This window comes from Peromyscus maniculatus, chromosome 9, assembly GCF_049852395.1.
Source record: "Peromyscus maniculatus bairdii isolate BWxNUB_F1_BW_parent chromosome 9, HU_Pman_BW_mat_3.1, whole genome shotgun sequence".
Lineage (NCBI taxonomy): Eukaryota > Metazoa > Chordata > Mammalia > Rodentia > Cricetidae > Peromyscus > Peromyscus maniculatus.
In genome coordinates, this window is record NC_134860.1 from 53,627,293 (window position 1) to 53,648,950 (window position 21,658).

The 21,658-nt window shown below is 44.4% G+C and overlaps 3 protein-coding genes across 3 annotated transcripts; all 3 read right to left on the reverse strand.

The window, feature by feature from the left end:
* Nucleotides 1–387: 387 nt before the first annotated feature.
* LOC102919314 (mast cell protease 8-like) lies at nt 388–3,092 on the reverse strand. The gene is made up of 5 exons (XM_076545052.1): nt 2,952–3,092; nt 1,968–2,118; nt 1,498–1,630; nt 1,029–1,283; nt 388–623 (listed from the first exon to the last, which is right to left on the reverse strand). The coding sequence occupies exons 1-5, from the start codon at nt 3,004–3,006 to the stop codon at nt 471–473; spliced, it is 747 nt and encodes a 248-aa protein (XP_076401167.1). The 5' UTR covers nt 3,007–3,092; the 3' UTR covers nt 388–470.
* A 3,931-nt stretch (nt 3,093–7,023) lies between these two features.
* On the reverse strand, nt 7,024–10,045 carry LOC102919024 (mast cell protease 8-like). The gene is made up of 5 exons (XM_006988570.3): nt 9,910–10,045; nt 8,584–8,734; nt 8,136–8,268; nt 7,672–7,926; nt 7,024–7,267 (listed from the first exon to the last, which is right to left on the reverse strand). Exons 1-5 carry the CDS (start codon nt 9,962–9,964, stop codon nt 7,115–7,117), a joined length of 747 nt encoding a protein of 248 aa, XP_006988632.3. The 5' UTR covers nt 9,965–10,045; the 3' UTR covers nt 7,024–7,114.
* Nucleotides 10,046–16,021: 5,976 nt separating this feature from the next.
* On the reverse strand, nt 16,022–19,043 carry LOC107402654 (mast cell protease 8-like). Its single transcript, XM_042284919.2, has 5 exons — nt 18,904–19,043; nt 17,571–17,721; nt 17,123–17,255; nt 16,655–16,909; nt 16,022–16,251 (listed from the first exon to the last, which is right to left on the reverse strand). The coding sequence occupies exons 1-5, from the start codon at nt 18,956–18,958 to the stop codon at nt 16,099–16,101; spliced, it is 747 nt and encodes a 248-aa protein (XP_042140853.2). The 5' UTR covers nt 18,959–19,043; the 3' UTR covers nt 16,022–16,098.
* Nucleotides 19,044–21,658: the final 2,615 nt, after the last annotated feature.

A 21,658-nucleotide genomic window follows, 5' to 3' on the forward strand; every position in this document is an offset into this window, starting at 1 on the left:
CAGCTGGGGAGAAGGCCTTAGGGTGGATCAGGAGACCTGGGAGGAGCCTGAGAGAATGGTGGACTTCCTAGAACTGCAGAAATTCCTTAGAAGAATGGGTAGAGTGGGAGGTAAGGGCTTTTGATCTTTCCTTCCCTTTGTAGTCTGTGAAATTTGGAGAAGAATTTGGAAGGAGGAAGGCATCCTTGTCAGACAGTCAGTTCTCCCCAGGACTGACAGTACTGGTCTATATCAGTGCTGTTTGAATGCAGTCAGTGCACAGGTATGAGCAGGCTTAGTGAGAAGTATTTGGAGATAGTGAACATGAGACCAGGGGAGGGTGAAGAAGAAGCTGGTGAACAAAATTGTTTAAGTTTTGTATTCACAGAAGAGACTGATGTCAGCTCCTTTTGTGAAGACAGATTTCTTTATTAAAATTCAGGTAGCTGTACCCCAGGATGCTGAACACTGCCCCAGACAGGGCTTGTCGTCTAGGGTTGTTGAAGGAGTTTCATTGTTTCCTGAATCCAAGGTAGAAAGCTTGAGATTCTGGTGAATACCTCAGGAAGTTGCCCAGTACAGTGATGTTGGCTGACAATGCCCTGGGCCACATTGTTACACACAAAGGGTCCTCCTGCATCTCTCTGTGGACAGAAAAATGGGAAGTTTTAGTAAATATCATCACCTCTTGCCAGACTGGTTTTCTCCCCCTTCATCTCTGTTCCCACTAAGGCCAGAGTTTTCAGATGGAAAGGCTAAGTGCCACCGTCACCCTCGGTCCTGATGGGATGGGGTCGATGAGCCCTATCACTCACTAACTGGAGTTTCCTTGCCTGGCTGCATCCTTCTTCAGTTTCACTGGACTCCAGCTCTCCTATTTTCCCATGGTGAAAGGACAGAAGATTGGCTCAGGGAAAGTGCTAGATCCCTGTAGGTTGATCCCTACATAGCATCTAGACTAGCAGCAGTTGCACAAGGGAGACATGCTGGCTGTGTGTGCAGTATGGCTCTGCTTCTGGGCAAACATTTGAAGATGGCCATGTCCTTACCTTACCAGTAGCCTTCTTCTCCTTGGGATTTCCCACACAGAGCTGGATGGAGTCCTTGTAGTTTTTGTACATTCCTTGACATGTCTGGCCTTTTTGAACTTCCAGGTTTACTTCCTGAAGTGTGTTAGGCAGACTACAATTCGGTAGGTTTCCCCAGCCTGCCACTGTGCACATCTGCCCAGGTTTTATCCGGTCCTGGATCTTTGGAAGGGCAATGGTCTTCACAACACCATTGAGTTTAGCTTTGGGTTTTAGCTTGAAAGAAAGATGGAAAATAAGAGTTCAGGTCCGGCATTCTAAGCAAGCTTAAACAAGTGGGGTTCCCTATACTTTCCCCACTTTCAAAGCCCCCCCAAAGCCCCATTCTATGGCTCTGGGACCAATAGATCAGCCACCCAGGAGGGAGGACTGGACTGATACACTAGTAACCTGTGGAGTGCACCAAAAATAATCAGTAAAGTGGTGGTACCTTTAGTAGCATGATGTCATTGACCAGTGTTTTACTGTTAAAGTTCTTGTGAGGGATGGCTTTAAGAACCGAGATGTGTTGTGTATTTTTCTGCTTCTTGATATCATGAGCACCCAAGGTTACAGTTATATTCCTTGAAAAAAAATGGATGAAGTAAACATGGGAGCAATGAATCAGTCTCTGTAAGGCAGGTGTAAGGCTCAGCCTAAGTCAGAGCTTGGCTGAGTCAAATAGCAAGAAATTCATTGGGAAAATTTTGTCCTAGGTCTTCAGAAACCCCCCGAGTCTTTCAGATGCTTCACTGAAATTATGGTCCTGGGTCCTGTAACAGTCTAGACTGTTAAATGGGTTAAACAGTCAAATGGATTAAAGTGAAGTTGTTCTGGAACCTTGATCAACATTTAGGGACAGCCCATACCTGTTGTTTTTGGTCAGTCCCAGGCAACAAAGACCCAGTTGCTTCTCCTCACCTTCCATTACAGTGAGCGGCTGTCATGACGATGTCTTCTCTCACCAGGAAACCACCACATCGAAACTTGTCTGATTTGCTCTCATAAATCTCTAAAAATGCCATGTAGGGCCGGGAGTGGGGTTTGGACTCTGTACCCCAAAAGATTTCTCCTGAAAGAGACAATTTGTTCTGAATTTCTGTGCATGTGGAAAGTGTGCACCACACCTGGTGGCTGGCATCAGGGACAGTTCATGCCAGGAGAGTCGGTTGGCTTGACATGGGTGGAGAAGAGAGCTTTTGCAGAGACTGTCACACACTGAGAAAGGGCCCTGGCTTCTGTGGGTGTCTCTCAGGGTTTGCTGCATGATGCCACTTTTCCACTAGTTTTTAATTTCTTCTTGTAATGATGGAGCCAAGAGTTTTCCCTGATCAAATTCAACCTCTTGTTCACATTAAGGAAGATTTCAGCATACATTGTTCAGAAAATCTAGAATACCTCCAACCAACTACAGTTGCTTCTCTGTCTCCTGCTCCATCTGGAGTCCTGTTCACTTAAGCTCTAGGCTGTGACTGAAGTAATCATGATGCTCCATTGTATAAAAACTCTGGCTGCCTTTCCTCCATTCTGATTCTCAATACATAGTGTACAACTTAGAAACAAGAAGATTGTCTTAACCATGAGAAGTTCTCATGTGTGCAATGCCAGTGCCTGGAGGAGAGTTCTAATGCAGTCTGAACTTCAGTATAGGATTGTCTTTCTAGGACATTGAAATAACCTTATAGCTCCTCAATGTTAGATGACTGAGATCTCACTCACCAGGTGACATTACAAGTATTTCCTGGTGATTTCAGAACCCTCTCTATCCAGTCCTGGAGCTGGGGCTCAGCAAACTTCTCAGATGAACTGAGTGAGGAGCAGACCTTAGACACAGCCTGACTGGGGCACCATGGAAGTGTCCCTGGTGACACATTTCAGACTCTAGAGAAGGGAATGGTTGCTTACCTCCTTCAGTGCTGACTGGCAGGACAGCCACCAGGAGAAGCAGGAGCAGGAACATCTTCTTCAGGGGTCTGACCAGTTCTCAATTGTCACCTGTTTATGCCTCACAACTTTTAAACCATTAGGTGTGGAAAGAGGACCAGGGCCAGTGGCCACTGTTTCCTGTGTGATATTTAAGATCTGAGTTCTTGCTGCATCTGTGTGGTGAATGTACAGGAAGCACTTTGTCAGCCAGTTGCTGGTGAGCATGTCCACATTCCCAGAGGAATGCTGGACTCTGAGAAGGGAGCAAGAGTCTTCTGAGGCTTTCCACATCAGGCAGAGAGGGGGTTCCTTCTCATGTCAGTCATCAGGGAATTTCAGTATGATGCCTCTGTGCCTTGAAGGTGTGATCAGGTACTTATCTCTTTTAAAAGTATCATTTCTATATCCCTTAATACTGTCTATGTTTAGCTTATTTTTTTTCAAGAGCACAAGAGCTTTATTTCAAGATTCAAAAGTGTCCTTCTAAGAAAATACCCTTGGAAAAAGCTGGGTCACCTATTAACATCTCAAGAGCTTTGAACTCTATTGGGGGATGGCTGTGGAGTAAGGACTTAAGATGAAGATTAGTGTGATGTCGATGACACTGTCAGGAGGTGAGGAAATGACAGAGTAGGGAAGCCAGTAGAACGGACTTGACAGACGAACATTCAGGTTCCCATGCCAGTCTATAAAGACATTTCAAAGGTTTAACATATTTCATCAGCAAAGGAGTTGGTGGCAGGAAGGAGAGATGAAGAGCAGAAACAGAGCTGTGTTGCTCCTGCCCAGAGTCTGCACTTGCTCTTGTTCCACACTGTCAAGGCACTCTGGTCTCCAGGGAAGAAGGTGGCGGAGGCAAAGGTATTCCCTGTTTGCTCTTGTCTTTGCTGAGTAACCAGCTCTATCTCCTCTTGCAGTTTGTATACGCAGGTGCTTTTTATATAAAACTCAAGTGCATTTCTTCTTAGGACACCAGAGTGCACCTGACATTTGAGGCTGCTTTTCTGGACATTCTTGTCATTTAGTACAGACACAGGAGACCTCTGATGTAAGCTGCATGCCGTCCTTCTGCTGACTTGGCATCTGTCACAGCAAAGCTGGAATGTTCTAACATATTGTTATCTTCATTCTCCTCTTAAGGGGTATCAAAGGGTTTATTATTATCTTGTTCCTGTGTTAGTTTACTTGTATCCTCTAACTCCAATTTGCAAATATGAGCACATTCAGTAAGGTTGGAAGAATTATTAATAATCTATGTGGTCCAATATATCTACTAAAAATCTATGAGGTGATATAGAAAATGAAAGATGCTAGATTAAAATGTTACTCCTGCAGCAGCTGGTTATCATTTAGATGCATCTGGTCCCACTCTTTCACAATTTCTACTTCTGATTTCTTACATCTTGATAGTGCCATCACATTTTCCTGGCAGTTAAACGACTTTTGAGTGATTGGGGCAGTCTCTTGGGCTAGCCTTCTGCCTCACACTTGGCTCAGAGCCTCATTACCTCAGGGCTTTTTGGGACCAGTTCACATTGTCAAGCAGCCACACTGTGTGTGTCCTCCTGCTTCTTGTGGCCTTTTTCAGAGGTGACAGCTGTTCTGTCCAAGGGATGGTGAATATGTACATGAAATTGGACACTATGTGTGGAATGAAGTGTGTAATTGCCTTATTACTTTGTGATTATAAAAAATAGAAACAAATGAGGTCTACATTTGAATGAGACAGGTTCAGAAGTGAATGGGAAAGCGGCCACATATGAATGGGATAATATTTATGTATACAATGTGTGTGAGTGAGAGGTCCAGAAGACAATGAGAAAGTGGCCACATATGAATGGGATAGTGTATATATACAACATATGTGAGTGAGAGGTCCAGAAGGGAATGTGAAAGTGGCAGGATCAATGCATGAACTTAATGTATGAAGAACTCTCATGTTTGTTAGAAAAAAAATCGCTGCGGTCCTCCCATGAGCCCTGTGGACTCTAAGTAGGAGAAACTCAGACAAGTGTCTAAGCCATCCAGCCCTTTCCTCTTGTGTCTTTGCCCATCCTCTCCATTTCTGCCCAGCCCTCTCTTTAGATAGTGCTTCTGGGTCCCTGTCACCCACAAGTTCTGTTTCTGTGTTAAGATCACAGAGGAGAAAGGTAGACTGGGGACCCTGCCAGGATGTGATAGCCGCTACTCTTGGAACCTTCTTCCTGGGCCTGGAAACTGACAGCTCCAGGGGAAAAGAAGCCTCATCAATGCTTTATCTGAACAGGGGATGGCACCATCCACCTTCTCTAGGCAACATCTTATTCCATAAAGACTTGGTCTTCTTATATTCTTACAGATTGCTTAAAAATCAAACAATTGCCATTGTTGCACAATGTAAAAACACAAGTTTGATAATTTTAGCTGTTTTCACTAGTCAAGTTCAATGGCATTGTGTAGACCTTGTATGACCATCAACAACATTCTTCTTAGTCTTTTTCTTTTTCTCTTTCTGTATGGAAACACTGAACCTATATGATAATGCTGTCCTGTCACTCCTGTCTGAATCTATTTGTGTCTGTGATCTGTGAGAGACTGTTGCACAAACATCAGAATCTGATGCTACCTCGTGGTCAATAGTTAATTTATTAACCAGACTCTTTTAGATAGGTCATGATGATGTTGAAGCCTTGAAAATAAAGAAAGCAATAAAACCAGAGTGAGTGCTGGGGAGGGCCCCATGTGACGAAAGAAAAGCCAGCCTGAGTGTCAAGATGAAGCTGAATATCTCCTTCCCTGCCATCGGCTGTCAGAAACTCATCAAAAGGAACGATGAGTGCAGGCTTCCTGCAGTCTATGAGAAGCGCTTGGCCACAGAAGTGGCTGCTGACGCTCTGTGTGAAGAGCAGAAGGGCTATGTGGTCTGAATCAGTGGCGGGAATGACAAACAAGGTTTTCCCATGAAGCAAGGTGTTTTGACCCGTGGCAGAGTGCACCTACTGTTGAGTAAGGGGCATTCTTTTTTTAATTTTATAATTTAATTTAATTTTACACATCAGCCACAGATTCCCCTCTCCTCCCACCTCCCGCTCCCCCACCCTCTCCTCAGCCCACTCCCCATTCTCATCTCCTCCAGGGCAAAGACTCCCCTGGGGATTCAACTCAACCTGGTAGATTTGGTCGAGGCATTGTGGTGGTTGCCAGTCCATCCATAATCAAGTCATTATACCACCACCCCCTCTAAGGCTCAGGCCACATTATGGGAGAGGGCATGGGAAGTATGTAAGAGCTAGAAGGTAGGATGAAGGGCTTCATAATTTCTTTACCTAGTTTTGATAGAATTATTGCAATAATCAGTTCAGACCAAATGTAGTTACCAGCACTGACTCATATAAGAGCAGTCCTGTCAACAATGAGTCAAGAAATGGGGAGGGGCTCCATTCTTTAGCTCTGAACTATTGGCTATTTATAGTCTGGGAGAGGAGGAAATCAATGTCTTGAGCTGTATATCCACCGCTGAGCCTACAAGGATAGAGCCAAACCCACAATTACACAGTTGACCTTTTTAATATAAAACTAATACAAAGATATAAATGTGTGTGTGAGAGAGATTTGTGAGGAGAGCCTAAGGTATATAAATATGTTATGGAGGTGAGAGTTTTTGAGAATGTTCAAGAAGCACAGAACATGTGTGAGAAATTATATAAAAATAGTTATTGGGTTGCCATCCATGACTAGGTGCACAAGATGAATGAGACAGCAGTTGTTCAGTGGATTAGTGGTGACTCAGCTTACACCAGGGCTCGGGGACAAGATGTAAACACACATATATGAGAGTGCTGAGCTGGCCCTGCTGCACTGGAGGTGAATTTGGAAAGGAAAAAGGCATCCTTGTCAGACAGTTCTCTCCAGGACTATATAAGTGCTGTTTGAATGCATCATTTCACAGTTAGGAGCAGGCTTAGTGAGAAGTATTTGGAGATAGAAAACATGAGACCAGGGGAGGGTGAAGAAGAAGCTGGTGTACAAAATTGTTAGAGATGGCCTTTACAGAAGAGACTGATGTCATCTCTTTTGTGAAGACAGATTTCTTTATTAAGATTCAGGTAGCTGTACCCTGTACCCAGGATGTTGGATACTACCCTAGACACAGGGCTTGTCATCTAGGGTTGTTGAAGGAGTTTCATTTTTTCTTGAATCCAAGGTAGAAAGCTTGAGATTCTGGTGAATACCCGAGGAGGTTTTCCAGTACAATAGTGATGACTGACAATGCCCTGGGCCACATTGTGACACACAAAGGGTCCCCCTGAATCTCCCTGTTGATGGAAAAATGAGAAGTCTTAGTAAATATCATCACCTCTTACCAGACTGTTTTTTCCCCCTTCATCTCTGTTCCCACTAAGGCCAGAGTTTTCAGATGGAAAGACTAAGTGCCACCATCACCCTTGGTCCTGATGGGATGGGGTCGATGAGCCCTGTCACTCTCTAACTGGAGTGTCCTTGCCTGGCTGCATCCTTCTTCAGTTTCACTGGACTCCAGCTCTCCTATTTTCCCATGGTGAAAGGACAGAATATTGGCTTAGGGAAAGTGCTAGATCCCTGTAGGTTGATCCCTACATAAACTCTAGACTAGCAGCAGTTGCACAAGGGAGACATGCTGGCTGTGTGTGCAGTATGGCTCTGCTTGTGGGCAAACATTTGAAGATGGCCATGTCCTTACCCCAGCAGTAGCCTTCTTCTCCTTGGGATTTCCCACACAGATCTGGATGGAGTCCTTGTAATTTTTGGACATTTCTTGGCATGTCTGACTTTTTTGAACTTCCAGGTTTACTTCCTGAAGTGTGTTAGACAGGCTACAGTTGGCCAGGGTTCCCCAGCCTGCCACTGTGCACACTTGCCCAGGTTTCACCCAGTCCTGGCTCTTCGGAAGGGCAATGGTCTTCACAACACCATTGAGTTTAGCTTTGTGTTTCAACTGGTTAGAAAGATGAAGATTAATGGTTCAGGTCTGGCACTTAACAAGCTTAAACCACAGATGGGGTTCCCTGTACCATGCCCAATTTCAAAACCTCCCAAATACCCACTCTATTGCCGTGAAAACAAATAGATCAGCCACCCAGAAGAGAGGACTGGACTGATACCCTAGTAACCTGTGGAGTGCACCAGAAGTCAGGAAAATGGTACCTTCAGTAGCATGATGTCATTGACCAGTGTTTTACTGTTAAAGCTCTTGTGAGGGATGGCTTTATGAACGGAGATGTGTTGTGTGTTTTCCTGTTTCTTGATATTGTGAGCACCCAAGGTTACAGTTATATTCCTTGAAAATAAAATGGATGAAGTAAACATAGGAGCAATGAATCAGTCTCTGGAAGGCAGGTGTAAGGCTCAGCCTAAGGCAGAGCTTGGCTGAGTTAAATAGCAAGAAATTCATGGAAAAGTTGTGTCCAAGGTCTTCAGAAACCTCCCCAGTCTTTCAGATCCTTCACTGACACCATGGTCCCAGGTCCTGTATCAGCCTAGGTCAAGTGGGTTAAAGTGAGTTTGCTCTTGGCCCTTGGTCTATATTTAGGGATAACCCATACCTGTTATTTGTTCAGTCTTAGGCAACAAAGACCCAGTTGCCTCTCCTCACCTTCCATTACAGTGAGCGGCTGTCATGACGATGTCTTCTCTCACCAGGAAACCACCACATCGCTTCCGTTCTGATTGACTGTCATAAAAATTTATGAATGCCATGTAGGGCCGGGAGTGGGGTTTGGACTCTGTACCCCAAAAGATTTCTCCTGAAAGAGACAATTTGTTCTGAATTTCTGTGCATGTGGAAAGTGTGCACCACACCTGGTGGCTGGCATCAGGGACAGTTCATGCCAGGAGAGTCGGTTGGCTTGACATGGGTGGAGAAGAGAGCTTTTGCAGAGACTGTCACACACTGAGAAAGGGCCCTGGCTTCTGTGCGTGTCACTCAGGGTTTGCTGCATGATGCCACTTTTCCACTAGTTTTTAATTTCTTCTTGTAATGATGGAGCCAAGAATTTCCCTGTTCAAATTCAACCTCTTGTTCACATTAAGGAAGAATGCAGCATACATTGTTCAGAAAAATCTAGAATACCTCCAATCAACTACAGTTGCTCCTCTGTCTCCTGCTCTATCTGGAGTCCTGCTCACTTAAGCTCTAGGCTGTGACTGAAGTAATCATGATGCTCCATTGTATAAAAACTCTGGCTGCCTTTCCTCCTTTCTGATTCTCAATACATAGTGTACAACTTAGAAACAAGAAGATTGTCTTAACTATGAGAAGTTCTCATGTGTGCAATGCCAGTGCCTGGAGGAGAGTTCTAATGCAGTCTGAACTTCAGTATAGGATTGTCTTCCTAGGACATTGAAGTAACCTTCAGCACTTAGAAGGAAGAACACAGAGGAGTTGGGATCCTAGTGAGATGGGTGATGGGTGGGAGGATCCAGTGTCAGCCTGTTCCTATCAAGCGATGGAGCAGGGATGAAGCCTCACTTTGCAGGCTCTGTTAGACTGTGGGTAGCTGTCATGGAGACCTGTATGGCTCAGAAGAACAGAGACAAGACAAAAGTGAAGCCTGGAATCCTAAACAGACAGTTCTTGGAGTCTCAAATCCTGATTGCAGTCCTGGGATAAAGATGCCCTCTCTTAGGCCTGGCTAATTGGAACTTGCAGCCCTCAGTTTCAACTGCATCTTTTCTCTATGGCCCAGGATATTTTTATAATTCCTCACTGTTAGATGACTGAGATCTCACTCACCAGGTGACATTACAAGTATATCCTGGTGATTTCGGAGCCCTCTTTATCCAGTCCTGGAGTTGGGGCTCAGCAAAATTCTTAGATGAACTGAATGAGGAGCAGACCTTAGACACAGCCTGACTGGGGCACTATGGAAGTGTCCCTGGTGACAGATTTCAGACTCTAGAGAAGGGAACAGCTGCTTACCTCCTTCAGTGCTGACTGGCAGGACAGCCACCAGGAGAAGCAGGAGCAGGAACATCTTCTTCAGGGGTCTGACCAGTTCTCAATTGTCACCTGTTTGTGCCTCACAACTTTTAAACCATTAGGTGTGGAAAGAGGGCCAGGGCCAGTGGCCACTATTTCCTGTGTGATATTTAAGATCTGAGTTCTTGCTACATCTGTGTGGTGAATGTACAGGAAGCACTTTGTCAGCCAGTTGCTGGTGAGCATGACCACATTCCCAGAGGAATGCTGGTCTCTGAGAAGGGAGCAAGAGTCTTCTGAGGCTTTCCACATCAGGCAGAGAGGGGGTCCCCTTCTCATGTCAGTTATCAGGGAATTTCAGTATGATGCCTCTGTGCCTTGAATTTGTCATCAGGCAATTATCTCCTTCAAAAGTAACATTTCTACTTCCCCTAACACTATCTATGTTTATCTTATTTTTTTTTAAGAGCACAAGGGCTTTATTTCAAGATTCAAAAGTGCCCTTCTAAGATAATATCCTAGGAAAAAGCTGGGTCACCTATTAACATCGCAAGAGCTTTGAACTCTATTGGGGATGGCTGTGGAGTAAGGACTTAGGATGAAGATTAGTGTGATGTTGATGACACTGTCAGGAGGTGAGGAAATGACAGAATAGGGAAGCCAGTAGAACGGACTTGACAGAGCAACATTCAGGGTCCCATGTCAGTCTATAAAGACATTTCAAAGTTTAACATATTTCGTCAGCAAAGGAGTTGGTGGCAGGAAGGAGAGATGAAGAGCAGAAACTGAGCAGTGCTGCTCCTGCCCAGAGTCTGTACTTGCTCTTGTTCCACACTGTCAAGGCACTCTGGTCTCCAGCGAAGAAGGTAACGGAGGCAAAGGTATTCCCTGTTTGCTCTCTGTCTCTGCTGAGGAACCAGCTTCTCTCTCTCTCTCTCTCTGTCTCCCTTGAGGAACCAGCTTCTCTCTCTCTCTCTCTCTCTCTCTCTCTCTCTCTCTCTCTCTCTCTCTCTCTCTCTCTCTCTCTGTCTCCCCTGAGAACCAGCTTCTCTCTCTCTCTCTCTCTCTCTCTCTCTCTCTCTCTCTCTCTCTCTCTCTCTCTCCCCTGAGAACCAGCTTCTCTCTCTCTGTGTCTGCTGAGGAATCAGCTGTAGCTCCTCTCACAGTTTTTAATACACAGGTGCTTTTAATGTAAAAGTCATGTGCATTTCTTCTTCGGACCACAGAGTCCACGTGACATTTAAGGTTGGTTTTCTGGACATTTTTGTCATTTAGTACAGACACAGGAGACCTCTGATGTAAGCTGCATGCCATCCTTCTGCTGACTTGGCATCTGTCACAGCAAAGCTGGAATAGTCAAACCCATTGTCATCTTCATTCTCCTCTTAAGGTATCAAAGGGTTTATTATTATCTGTTTCTGTCTTAACTTACTTGTATCCTATATTTACAATTTTCAAGTGATAAATACATTCAGTAATGTTGGAATAATTATTAAAAATCCGTGTTGCTCAATATATCTACTGAAACAAAACCCATGAGGTTATACACATAGAAAATGAAAGACGCTAGATTATGTTACTCCTGCAGCAGCTGATTATCATTTAGATGTATCTGGTCCCTCTGTTTCATAATGTTCACTTCTGATATCTTGCATCTTGATAGCGCCATCACATTTTTCTGGTAGTTAAACGACTTTTGAGTGCCTGGGGCGGGCTCTTGGGCTAGCCTTCTGCCTTACACCTGACTCACAGCCTCATTACTTCAGGGCTTCTTGGGCCGAGTTCACATTGTCAAGCAGCCTCACTGTGAGTGTCCCTCCAGCTCCCTGTGGTCTTTCTCAGAGGTGACAGATGTCCTGTCCAAGGAATGGTGAATATGTTCATGAAACTGAACACTATGCGCGGAATGTAGTGTGTTTGCTGGTGTGAGGATTTCAGTGAATATGTAATTGCCTTATTTCCAGCACAGGGAACTCTGTGAGTTGAAAGAATGGAAACAAAGGAGGCCCAGATTTGAATGGGATAGTGTATGTATGTGAGTGAGATGTCTAGAGGGTAATGATCAAATGGCAACATGTGATTGGGATAGTGTATATACACCATGTATGTGAGTGACAGGTCCAGAAGACAGTGACAAAGTGGCCAGGATCAATGCATGAATGTAATGTGTGAAGAACTGTCATGTTTGATAGCAAAAATCACTGCGGTCCTCCCATGAGCCCTGGGGACTCTATGTAGGAGAAACTCAGACAATTGTCTGGGCCATGCAGCCCTTTCCTCTTGTGTCTTTGCCTATCCTCTCCATTTCTGCCCAGCCCTCTCTTTAGATAGTGCTTCTGGGTCCCTGTCACCCACAACTTCTGTTTCTGTGTTTTGATCATGGAAGAGCAAGGTAGTTTGGGGACCCTGCCAGGATGTGATATCAGCTACACTTGGAGCCTTATCCCTATGCTGGAAATGGAAAGATCCAGGGGAAAAGAAGCCTCATCAATACTTTATCTAAACAAGGGGATGGTGCCACCTACCTTTTCTAGGCAACATCTTATTCCATTAAGACTTGGTCTTCTTATATTCTCACAGATTGTTTAAAATCAATCAATTGCCACTGCTGCACAATGAAAAAACACAAGTTTGATAATTTTAGCTGTTTTCACTAGTAAGTTCAATGGCATTGTGCAGACCCACATCCTTGTTTGGCTATCAGCTACATTCATCTTACTTACTTTTCAGATTTCTGTTTGGAAACACTGAACCTATAAGATAATGCTGACTTGTTGCTGCTTTAAGGAAGACTACAGGAGTCTGGGTTACCACAGTTTTGGTTGTTTTGGAGGAAAACATGAGATTCACAATTTTTAAAGTGACAAACAGATGTCATCAGACTCATCTGAGAAAAGCCTGAGTCTTGCACTGTCCTTTGATCTGGTCTCCAAGGAATAAGCACCCCAGTTAAGGTGATGCTGTTGACCCACCTGGGCTGATTCTGTGGATTTTCTTGTGATGTCCTTGACTCCTCTGACTCCCACAGTCCTTCATTTCTCTCTTCAGCAGGATTCTCTGAGCTCAGCCTAATGTTTGAGTGTGGGTCTCTGTATCTGTTAACTGGAATCCATTTTTGGCATTCAAAAGTTAAGAAGGGTCTTCTGAAGAGGCTAGTCAGTAGTCCAGGTATTATTGTAAAATGGAACTAGCAAGTGACAATATTTTAGTTTTCTTTTTTTTTTTTTTTTTGGTTTTTCGAGACAGGGTTTCTCTGTGTAGCTTTGCGCCTTTCCTGGAGCTCACTTGGTAGCCCAGGCTGGCCTCGAACTCACAAGAGATCCGCCTGGCTCTGCCTCCCGAGTGCTGGGATTAAAGGCGTGCGCCACCAACGCCCGGCTATTTTAGTTTTCTAAACCGAAAAAACATGGCATCATATTTTAACAAATTATATGTGAGGTCCATATTCCTTATGTATATGTATATATATTATTAATCTATTTACTTTACATCCTAGCCACAGTGTCTCCTCCATCCTCCCATCAGAGTATCCCAGTTGTCCCCACAACCCACCCCCAATCCTTTTTTCTTCAGTTTCTATCCAGGGAAGGGCAGGCAGGTCTCCCATGAGTATCAATAAAACTTGGTATATCAAGTTGCAGTAAGACTAAGCATCTCCCCTTGTATTAAGGCTGGACAAGTCGATCCAGTATGAAGAGTAAGGTCCCAAAAGTGAGTAAAAGTCAGACAGTCACTGTTTCTGCTGTTAGGAGCCCCACAAGAAGACCAAGCTACACAACAGTCACTTATATGCAAAGTGCCTAGGTCAGTTCATTTCAGGCTTCCTGGTTGTCTGTTCAGTGTCTGCTAGCCCCTAGGAGCCCAGGTTAGTTGATTGTGTGAGCCTTCCCATGGTATCATTGATCCTGGCAACATACTAGAATTCTTCTCCTATGAAATCCCTTTTTCCAGACCCCTACAGTTCAAATATTCCATGGTCCGACTAGTATGGTCCATCAAGCAGTGCTTAAAGGATTACACTGCTTTCCTAACCCAAAGTAGCAAAGTTCAAATTCCTCCAAAGAAACCCATGGCAAGCCTATGAAAACAATACCCTACTTCTGGTACCAACTTCTGCCTTAGGGTTTCTATTGCTGTGAAGAGACACCATGATGACACCATCTTTTATAAAGGAAAATATTTTATTTGGGAGGCTTACAGTCCATTATCATCATGGCAGGAAACATGGTGGCATGCAGGCAGGCATGGTGCTAGAGAAGGGTCTAAGATTTCTACATCTTGATCCAAGGGCAGCAAGAACAGACAGTGTGAATTGTCTGTCACACTGAGCAGAGCTTGAGCAAAGACCTCGAATCCCACCCACAAGTGTCATATTTCCTCCAACAAGGCCACTTCTTCTAATAGTGCCATTCCCTATGAACTTATGGTGACCAATTACATTCAAACCTCCACAAATTGGAAAAGATAGGTAGTAAATAAGGGGAATATTGAAATAGAAAGGGTTAGGCTGGAAGAGAGGCAGGGGATGGGAGCTGTAGGTTTGGGCTGGAGGGAAGAATTAACTGAGATAAAGAAAGTGTGAAGAAACCGTATGGAAAGCCAGGTGGGCAATAGTAGCTTCACTGTTTTGAGGATAGCCATTTGTCTTCTGATCAGATTGAAGATCCACACCAAGGGCTGCAGGAGACGCTGCCTGGTGCTGTAAGCCTGCCTTATAACCTACAGGGGAGGCATAGGCCCATGTGGGGAGTGCATTTCTGATTATTAACTGAACTCACAGAGCAGCAAACTGTCTTCCAAATACCAGGGCTTTTCCCCATAGATAAAAGTGTCTTCTAGCCTCAATCAGAGATGCTGCTCCCTATGATGAATGCTGGTTAATGCTGAGATCATTGCTGCCCAAGATGCACAAATAAGTGGTGGTTGCCAGTCCATCCGCAATCAAGTCATTATACCACCCCCTCTAAGGCTCAGGCCACATTATGGGAGGGGGCATGGGAAGTATGAAAGAGCTGGAAGGTAGGATGAAGGGCTTCATAATTTCTTTACCTAGTCTTGATAGAATTATTTCAATAATCAGTTCAGACCAAATGTAGTTATCAGAACTGGCTCATATAAGAGCAGTCCTGTCAACAATGAGTCAAGAAATGGGGAGGGGCTTGTATACCCCATTCTTTAGCTCTGAACTATTGGCTATTTATAGTCTGGGAGAGGAGGAAATCAATATCTTGAGCTGTATATCTACTGCTGAGCCTACAAGGATAGAGCCAAACCCACAATTACACAGTTGACCTTTTTAATATAAAACTAATACAAAGATATAAATGTGTGTTTGAGAGAGGTTTGTGAAGAGAGCCTAAGGTATATAAATATGTTATGGAGGTGAGAGTTTTTGAGAATGTTCAAGAAGCACAGAACACGTGTGAGAAATTATATAAAAATAGTTATTGGGTTGCCATCCATGACTAGGTGCACAAGATGAATGAGACAGTAGTTGTTCAGTGGATTAATGGTGACTCAGCTCACACCAGGGCTCTGGGACAAGATGTAAACACACGTATATGAGAGTGCTGAGCTGACCCTGCTGCACTGGAGGTGACTGTACAGGTCTAGGCACACAACATTGATCCTCTGCTAAAGCTCCTGACCCGGGTGATGGAGCTGTCATGTGTCATCCCCTGAGCCCCTGTGGGCAAGGTAAAGAGAGGTGGATGCAGTTCTGAGATGAGAGGACAGCTGGGGAGAAGGCCTTGGGGTGCTGGACCAGGAGACCTGGGAGGAGCCTGAGAGAACAGTGGACTTCCTAGGACTGTAGAAATTTCTTAGAGGAATGGGTAGAGTGGGAGGTAAGGGCTTTTGATCTTTCCTTCCCTTCGTAGTCTGTGAAATTTGGAGAAGAATTTGGAAAGGAAAAAGGCATCCTTGTCAGACAGTTCTCTCCAGGACTATATAAGTGCTGTTCGAATGCATCATTTCACAGTTAGGAGCAGGCTTAGTGAGAAGTATTTGGAGATAGTGCCCATGAGACGAGGAGAGGGTGAAGAAGAAGCTGGTGAACAAAACTGTTAAAGATGGGCATTTACAGAACAGACTGATGTCATTTCTTTTGTGAAGACAGATTTCTTTATTAAGATTCAGGTAGCTGTACCCCAGGATGTTGGATACTACCCTAGACACAGGGCTTGTCATCTAGGGTTGTTGAAGAAGTTTCATTTTTTCTTGAATCCAACGTAGAAAGCTAGAGATTCTGGTGAATGCCCGAGGAGGTTTTATGGTATTAAAGTTATGACTGACAATGCCCTGGGCCACATTGTGACAAACAAAGGGTCCCCCTGAATCTCTCTGTGGACAGAAAAATGGGAAGTCTTAGTAAATATCATCACGTGTTTCCAGAATGGTTTTCTACCCATTGTTCTGTCTTCCCACTAAGGCCAGAGTTTTCAGATGGAAAGACTAAGTGCCACCATCACCCTCCGTCCTGATGGGATGGGGTCGATGAGCCCTGTCACTCTCTAACTGGAGTGTCCTTGCCTGGCTGCATCCTTCTTCAGTTTCACTGGACTCCAGCTCTCCTATTTCCCATGGTGAAAGGACAGAAGATTGGCTCAGGGAAAGTGCTAGATCCCTGTAGGTTGATCCCTACACAGCATCTAGACTAGCAGCAGTTGCACAAGGGAGACATGCTGGCTGTGTGTGCAGTATGGCTCTGCTTCTGGGCAAACTTTGAAGATGGCCATGTCCTTACCTTACCAGTAGCCTTCTTCTCCTTGGGATTTCCCACACAGATCTGGATGGAGTTGTTGTAGTCTTTGGACATTTCTTGGCATGTCTGACTTTTTTGAACTTCCAGGTTTACTTCCTGAAGTGTGTTAGACAGACTATCATTGGCCAGGGTTCCCCAGCCTGCCACTGTGCACACCTGCCCAGGTTTCACCCAGTCCTGGCTCTTCGGAAGGGCAATGGTCTTCACAACACCATTGAGTTTAGCTTTGTATTTCAGCTGGTTAGAAGGATGGAAAATAAGTGTTTAGGTTTGGCACTCTCAGCAAGCTTTAACTATTGATGGGGTTCCCTGTACCTTCCCCACTTGTAAAGCCTTCAAAAGCTCTATTCTATGGTCCTGGGACCAATAGTTCAGCCACTCAGGGGATAACACTGGACTTATACACTAGTAACCTGTGGAGTGAACCAAAAATAATCAGCAAAATGGTACCTTTAGTAGCATGATGTCATTGACCAGTGTTTTTCGGTTAAAGTCCTCGTGAGGGACGGATTCAAGAACCGAGATGTGTTGTGTGTTTTCCTGTTTCCTGATATCGTGAGCACCCAAGGTTACAGTTATATTCCTTGAACATAAAATGGATGAAATAAACATAGGAGCAATGAATCAGTCTCGGGAATGCAGGTGTAAGGCTCAGCCTACGTCAGAGCTTGGCTGAGTCAAATAGCAAGAAATTCATGGAAAAGTTGTGTCCTAGGTCTTCAGAAACCTCCACAGCCTCTCAAATCCTTCACTGATACCACAGTCCCATGACCTATAACAGCCTAGGTCAAATGAGATAAGGTGAGGTTGATCTGGACTCTTGGTCTATTTTTAGAAACAGCCCATGTCTGTTATTTGGTCAATCCCAGGCAACAAAGACCCAGTTGCTTCTCCTCACCTTTCATTACAGTGAGCGGCTGTCATGATGATGTCTTCTCTCACCAGGAAACCACCACATAGAATCTTGGCTGATTTGCTATCATAATAATTTATGAATGCCATGTAGGGCCGGGAGTGGGGTTTGGCCTCTGTACCCCAACGTATTTTTCCTGAAAGAGAGTATTTGTTCTGGATTCCTCTGTGCATTTTGAAACTGTGCTCCACACTTGGTTGCTGGCCTAAGGAACATTTCATGCTAGGAGAGTCTGTGGAGTTGACATGGATGGAGAAGAGAGTTTTGTAGAGACTGTCACACAATGAGAAACCCTGGCTTCTGTGGTTTTTCACCCCGACCTTGTGGCATGATGTCACTTTTCCCCTAGTTTTCAATTTCTCTTTGAAGTAATGATGGAGTCGAGACTTTTCCCTGAATCAAATTCAAGCTCATGTTCACATTAAGGAAGATTTCAGCATGCATTGTTCAGAAAATCTAGAATACATCCAACCAACTACCCTTACTTCTCTGTCTCCTGCTCCATCTGGAGTCCTGTTCACTTAGGCACTGGGCTGTGCCTGAAGTAAACTTGATGTTCTATTGGGTTAGAAAACTCTGGCTGCCTTTCCTCCTTTCTGATTCTCAATACACAGTGTACAACTTAGAAACAACAAGCTTGTCTTAACCATGAGAAGCCCTCATATGTCCTATGCCAGTGGCTAGGAGGAGAGTTCTAATGCAGTCTGAACTTCAGTATAGGATTGTCTTTCTAGGACATTGAAATAACCTTCAGCACTTAGAAGGAAGAACACAGAGGAGTTGGGATCCTAGTGAGATGGGTGATGGGTGGGAGGATCCAGTGTCAGCCTGTTCCTATCAAGCTATGGAGCAGGGATGAAGCCTCACTTTGCAGGCTCTGTTAGATTGTGGGTAGCTGTCATGGAGACCTGTATGGCTCAGAAGAACAGAGACAAGACAAAGGTGAACCCTGGAATCCAGAATAGACAGTTCTTGGAGTCTGAAATCCTGATTGCAGAACTGGGATAAAGATGCCCTCTCTTAGGCCTGGCCAATTGGAACTTGCAGCCCTCAGTTTCAACTGCATCTTTCCACTAGGATCCCTGAATACTTTTATAATTCCTCACTGTTAGATGACTGAGATCTCACTCACCAGGTGACATTACAAGTATTTCCTGGTGATTTTAGAGCCCTCTCTATCCAGTCCTGGAGCTGGGGCTCAGCAAACTTCTCAGATGAACTGAGTGAGGAGCAGACCTTAGACACAGCCTGACTGGGGCACCATGGAAGTGTCCCTGGTGACACATTTCAGACTCTAGAGAAGGGAACAGCTGCTTACCTCCTTCAGTGCTGACTGGCAGGACAGCCACCAGGAGAAGCAGGAGCAGGAACATCTTCTTCAAGGGTCTGACCAGTTCTCAATTGTTACCTGTTTATGCCTCACAACTTTTAAACCATTAGGTGTGGAAAGAGGGCCAGGGCCAGTGGTCACTGTTTCCTGTGTGATATTTAAGATCTGAGTTCTTGCTACATCTGTGTGGTGAATGTACAGGAAGCACTTTGTCAGCCAGTTGCTGGTGAGCATGACCACATTCCCAGAGGAATTCTGGTCTCTGAGAAGGGAGCAAGAGTCTTCTGAGGCTTTCCACATCAGGCAGAGAGGGGGTCCCCTTCTCATGTCAGTCATCAGGGAATTTCAGTATGATGCCTCTGTGCCTTGAAGGTATGATCACGTACTTATCTTCTTTAAAAGTAACAGCTCTACATCCCCTAATACTATCTATGTTTATCTTTTTTTTCCCCCAAGAGCACAAGGGCTTTATTTCAAGATTCTAAGATAATACCCTTGGAAAAAGCTGGGTCACCTATTAACATCTCAAGAGCTTTGAACTCTATTGGGGGATGACATGTGCGGTAGGGATTTAGCATGAAGATTACTGTGATGTTGATGACTTTGTCAGGAGGTGAGGAAATGACAGAATAGGGAAGCCAGTAGAACGGACTTGACAGACGAACATTCAGGGTCCCATGCCAGTCTATAAAGACATTTCAAAGGTTTAACATATTTTGTCAGCAAAGGAGTTGGTGGCAGGAAGGAGAGATGAAGAGCAGAAACAGAGCTGTGTTGCTCCTGCCCAGAGTCTGTACTTGCTCTTGTTCCACACTGTCAAGGCACTCTGGTCTCCAGGGAAGAAGGTGGCGGAGGCAAAGGTATTCCCTGTTTGCTGTCTGTCTCTGCTGAGGAACCAGCTTCTTTCTCTCTCTGTCTCTCTTGAGGAACCAGCTTCTCTCTGTCTCTGTTGAGGAACCAGCTCTATCTCCTCTTGCATTTTGTATATGCAGGTTCTTTTAATGTAAAACTCGAGTGCGTTTCTTCTTAGAACACCAGAGTCCACCTGGCATTTGAGACTGCTTTTCTGGACATTTTTGTCATTTAGTACAGACACAGGAGACCTCTGATGTAAGCTGCATGCCGTCCTTCTGCTGACTTGGCATCTGTCACAGCAAAGCTGGAATAGTCAAACACATTGTCATCTTCTTTCTCCTCCCAAATCATATGAAAGGTAATATTTCTGTCTTGTTAATTTACTTTTGTGAAGTAAATTTCTTGTTAATTTCTTGTTAAATTCTCTGTTAATTCAGTTCTATCTTCATATGTCCAATTTGCAAATGATGAAGTTTCTCTGATGTTGGAACAATTATTAAATATCTGTGTGGTACCATATAACTGCTAATACAAAATCTATGTGGTTATACATATAGAAAACGAAAGATGCTTGATTATGTTACCCCTGCAGCAACTGATTATCATTTAGAATCATCTGGTCCTTCTCTGTTACAAGTTCCTTCCTGATTTCTTACATCTTGATAGTGCCATCACATTTTCCTGGCAGTTAAACAACTTTTGAGTGATTGGGGCAGTCTCTTGGGCTAGCCTTCTGCCTCACACTTGGCTCAGAGCCCCATTATCTCATAGCTTCTTGGGACCAGTTCACATTGTCAAGCAGCCACACTGTGAGTCTCTCCTGCTCCCTGTGGCCCTTCTCAGAGCTGACAGCTTTTTTGACCAGGGGATGGGGAATATGTGCAGTAGATTGGATACTTTGTGGTGAATTAAGTGTTTTTGCTGGTGTTAGGATTTCACAGATGAATGTTTAGTTGCCTTATTACTTTGTGAGTTGGAAGAAGAGAAAGGCCCACATTTCAATAGAATAGTGTCTGTATGTGAGTGAGAGGTCCAGAAGCAAATTACAAACAGGCCAGGATCAATGCATGGAAATCATGATGAGAACTTCTCATGTTTGATGAAAAAATAATCACTGAGGTCCTCTCATGATCCTAGTAGGATGAATTCAGACAAGTGTCTAGGCCATGCCAGCCCTTTCCACTTGTGTCTTAGCCCACCTTCTCCTTTATTGTCCAGCCCTCTCTTTAGATAGTGCCTCTGGGTCCCCGTCACCCACAACTTCTCTTTCTGTGTTAAGATCACAGAGGAGAAAGGTAGACTGGGGACCCTTCCAGGATGTGATAGCCGCTACTCTTGGAACCTTCTTCTTAGGCCTGGAAACTGAAAGATCCAGGGGAAAAGAAGCCTCATTCATCAATGCTTTATCTGAACAGGGGATGGTGCCACCTACCTTTTCTAGGCAACATCTTATTCCATTAAGACTTGGTCTCCTTATATTCTCACAGATTGTTTAAAATCAATCAATTGTCACTGCTGCACAATGTAAAAACACAAGTTTGATATTTTTAGCTGCTTTCAGTAGTCAAGTTCAATGGCATTGTGCAGACCCACATCCTTGTTTGGCTATCAGCTACATTCATCTTACTCATTTTTCAGATTTCTGTATGGAAACATTGAACCTATAAGATAATGCTGACCTGTTGCTCCTGTCTGATTCTATTTGTGTCTCTGTTGATGTGTGAGAGACTGTTGTACAGACACCAGCATCCTGAGCATGATGCTACCTCATGTCTCATACTTTATCTACTAACTAGACCCTCTTAGATAGGTCAGGATTATGCTGAGGCCTTGAAAATGAAGAAAGTGTTAAAACCAGAGTGAGAGCTGGGGAGGGGGTGAGGTGGAA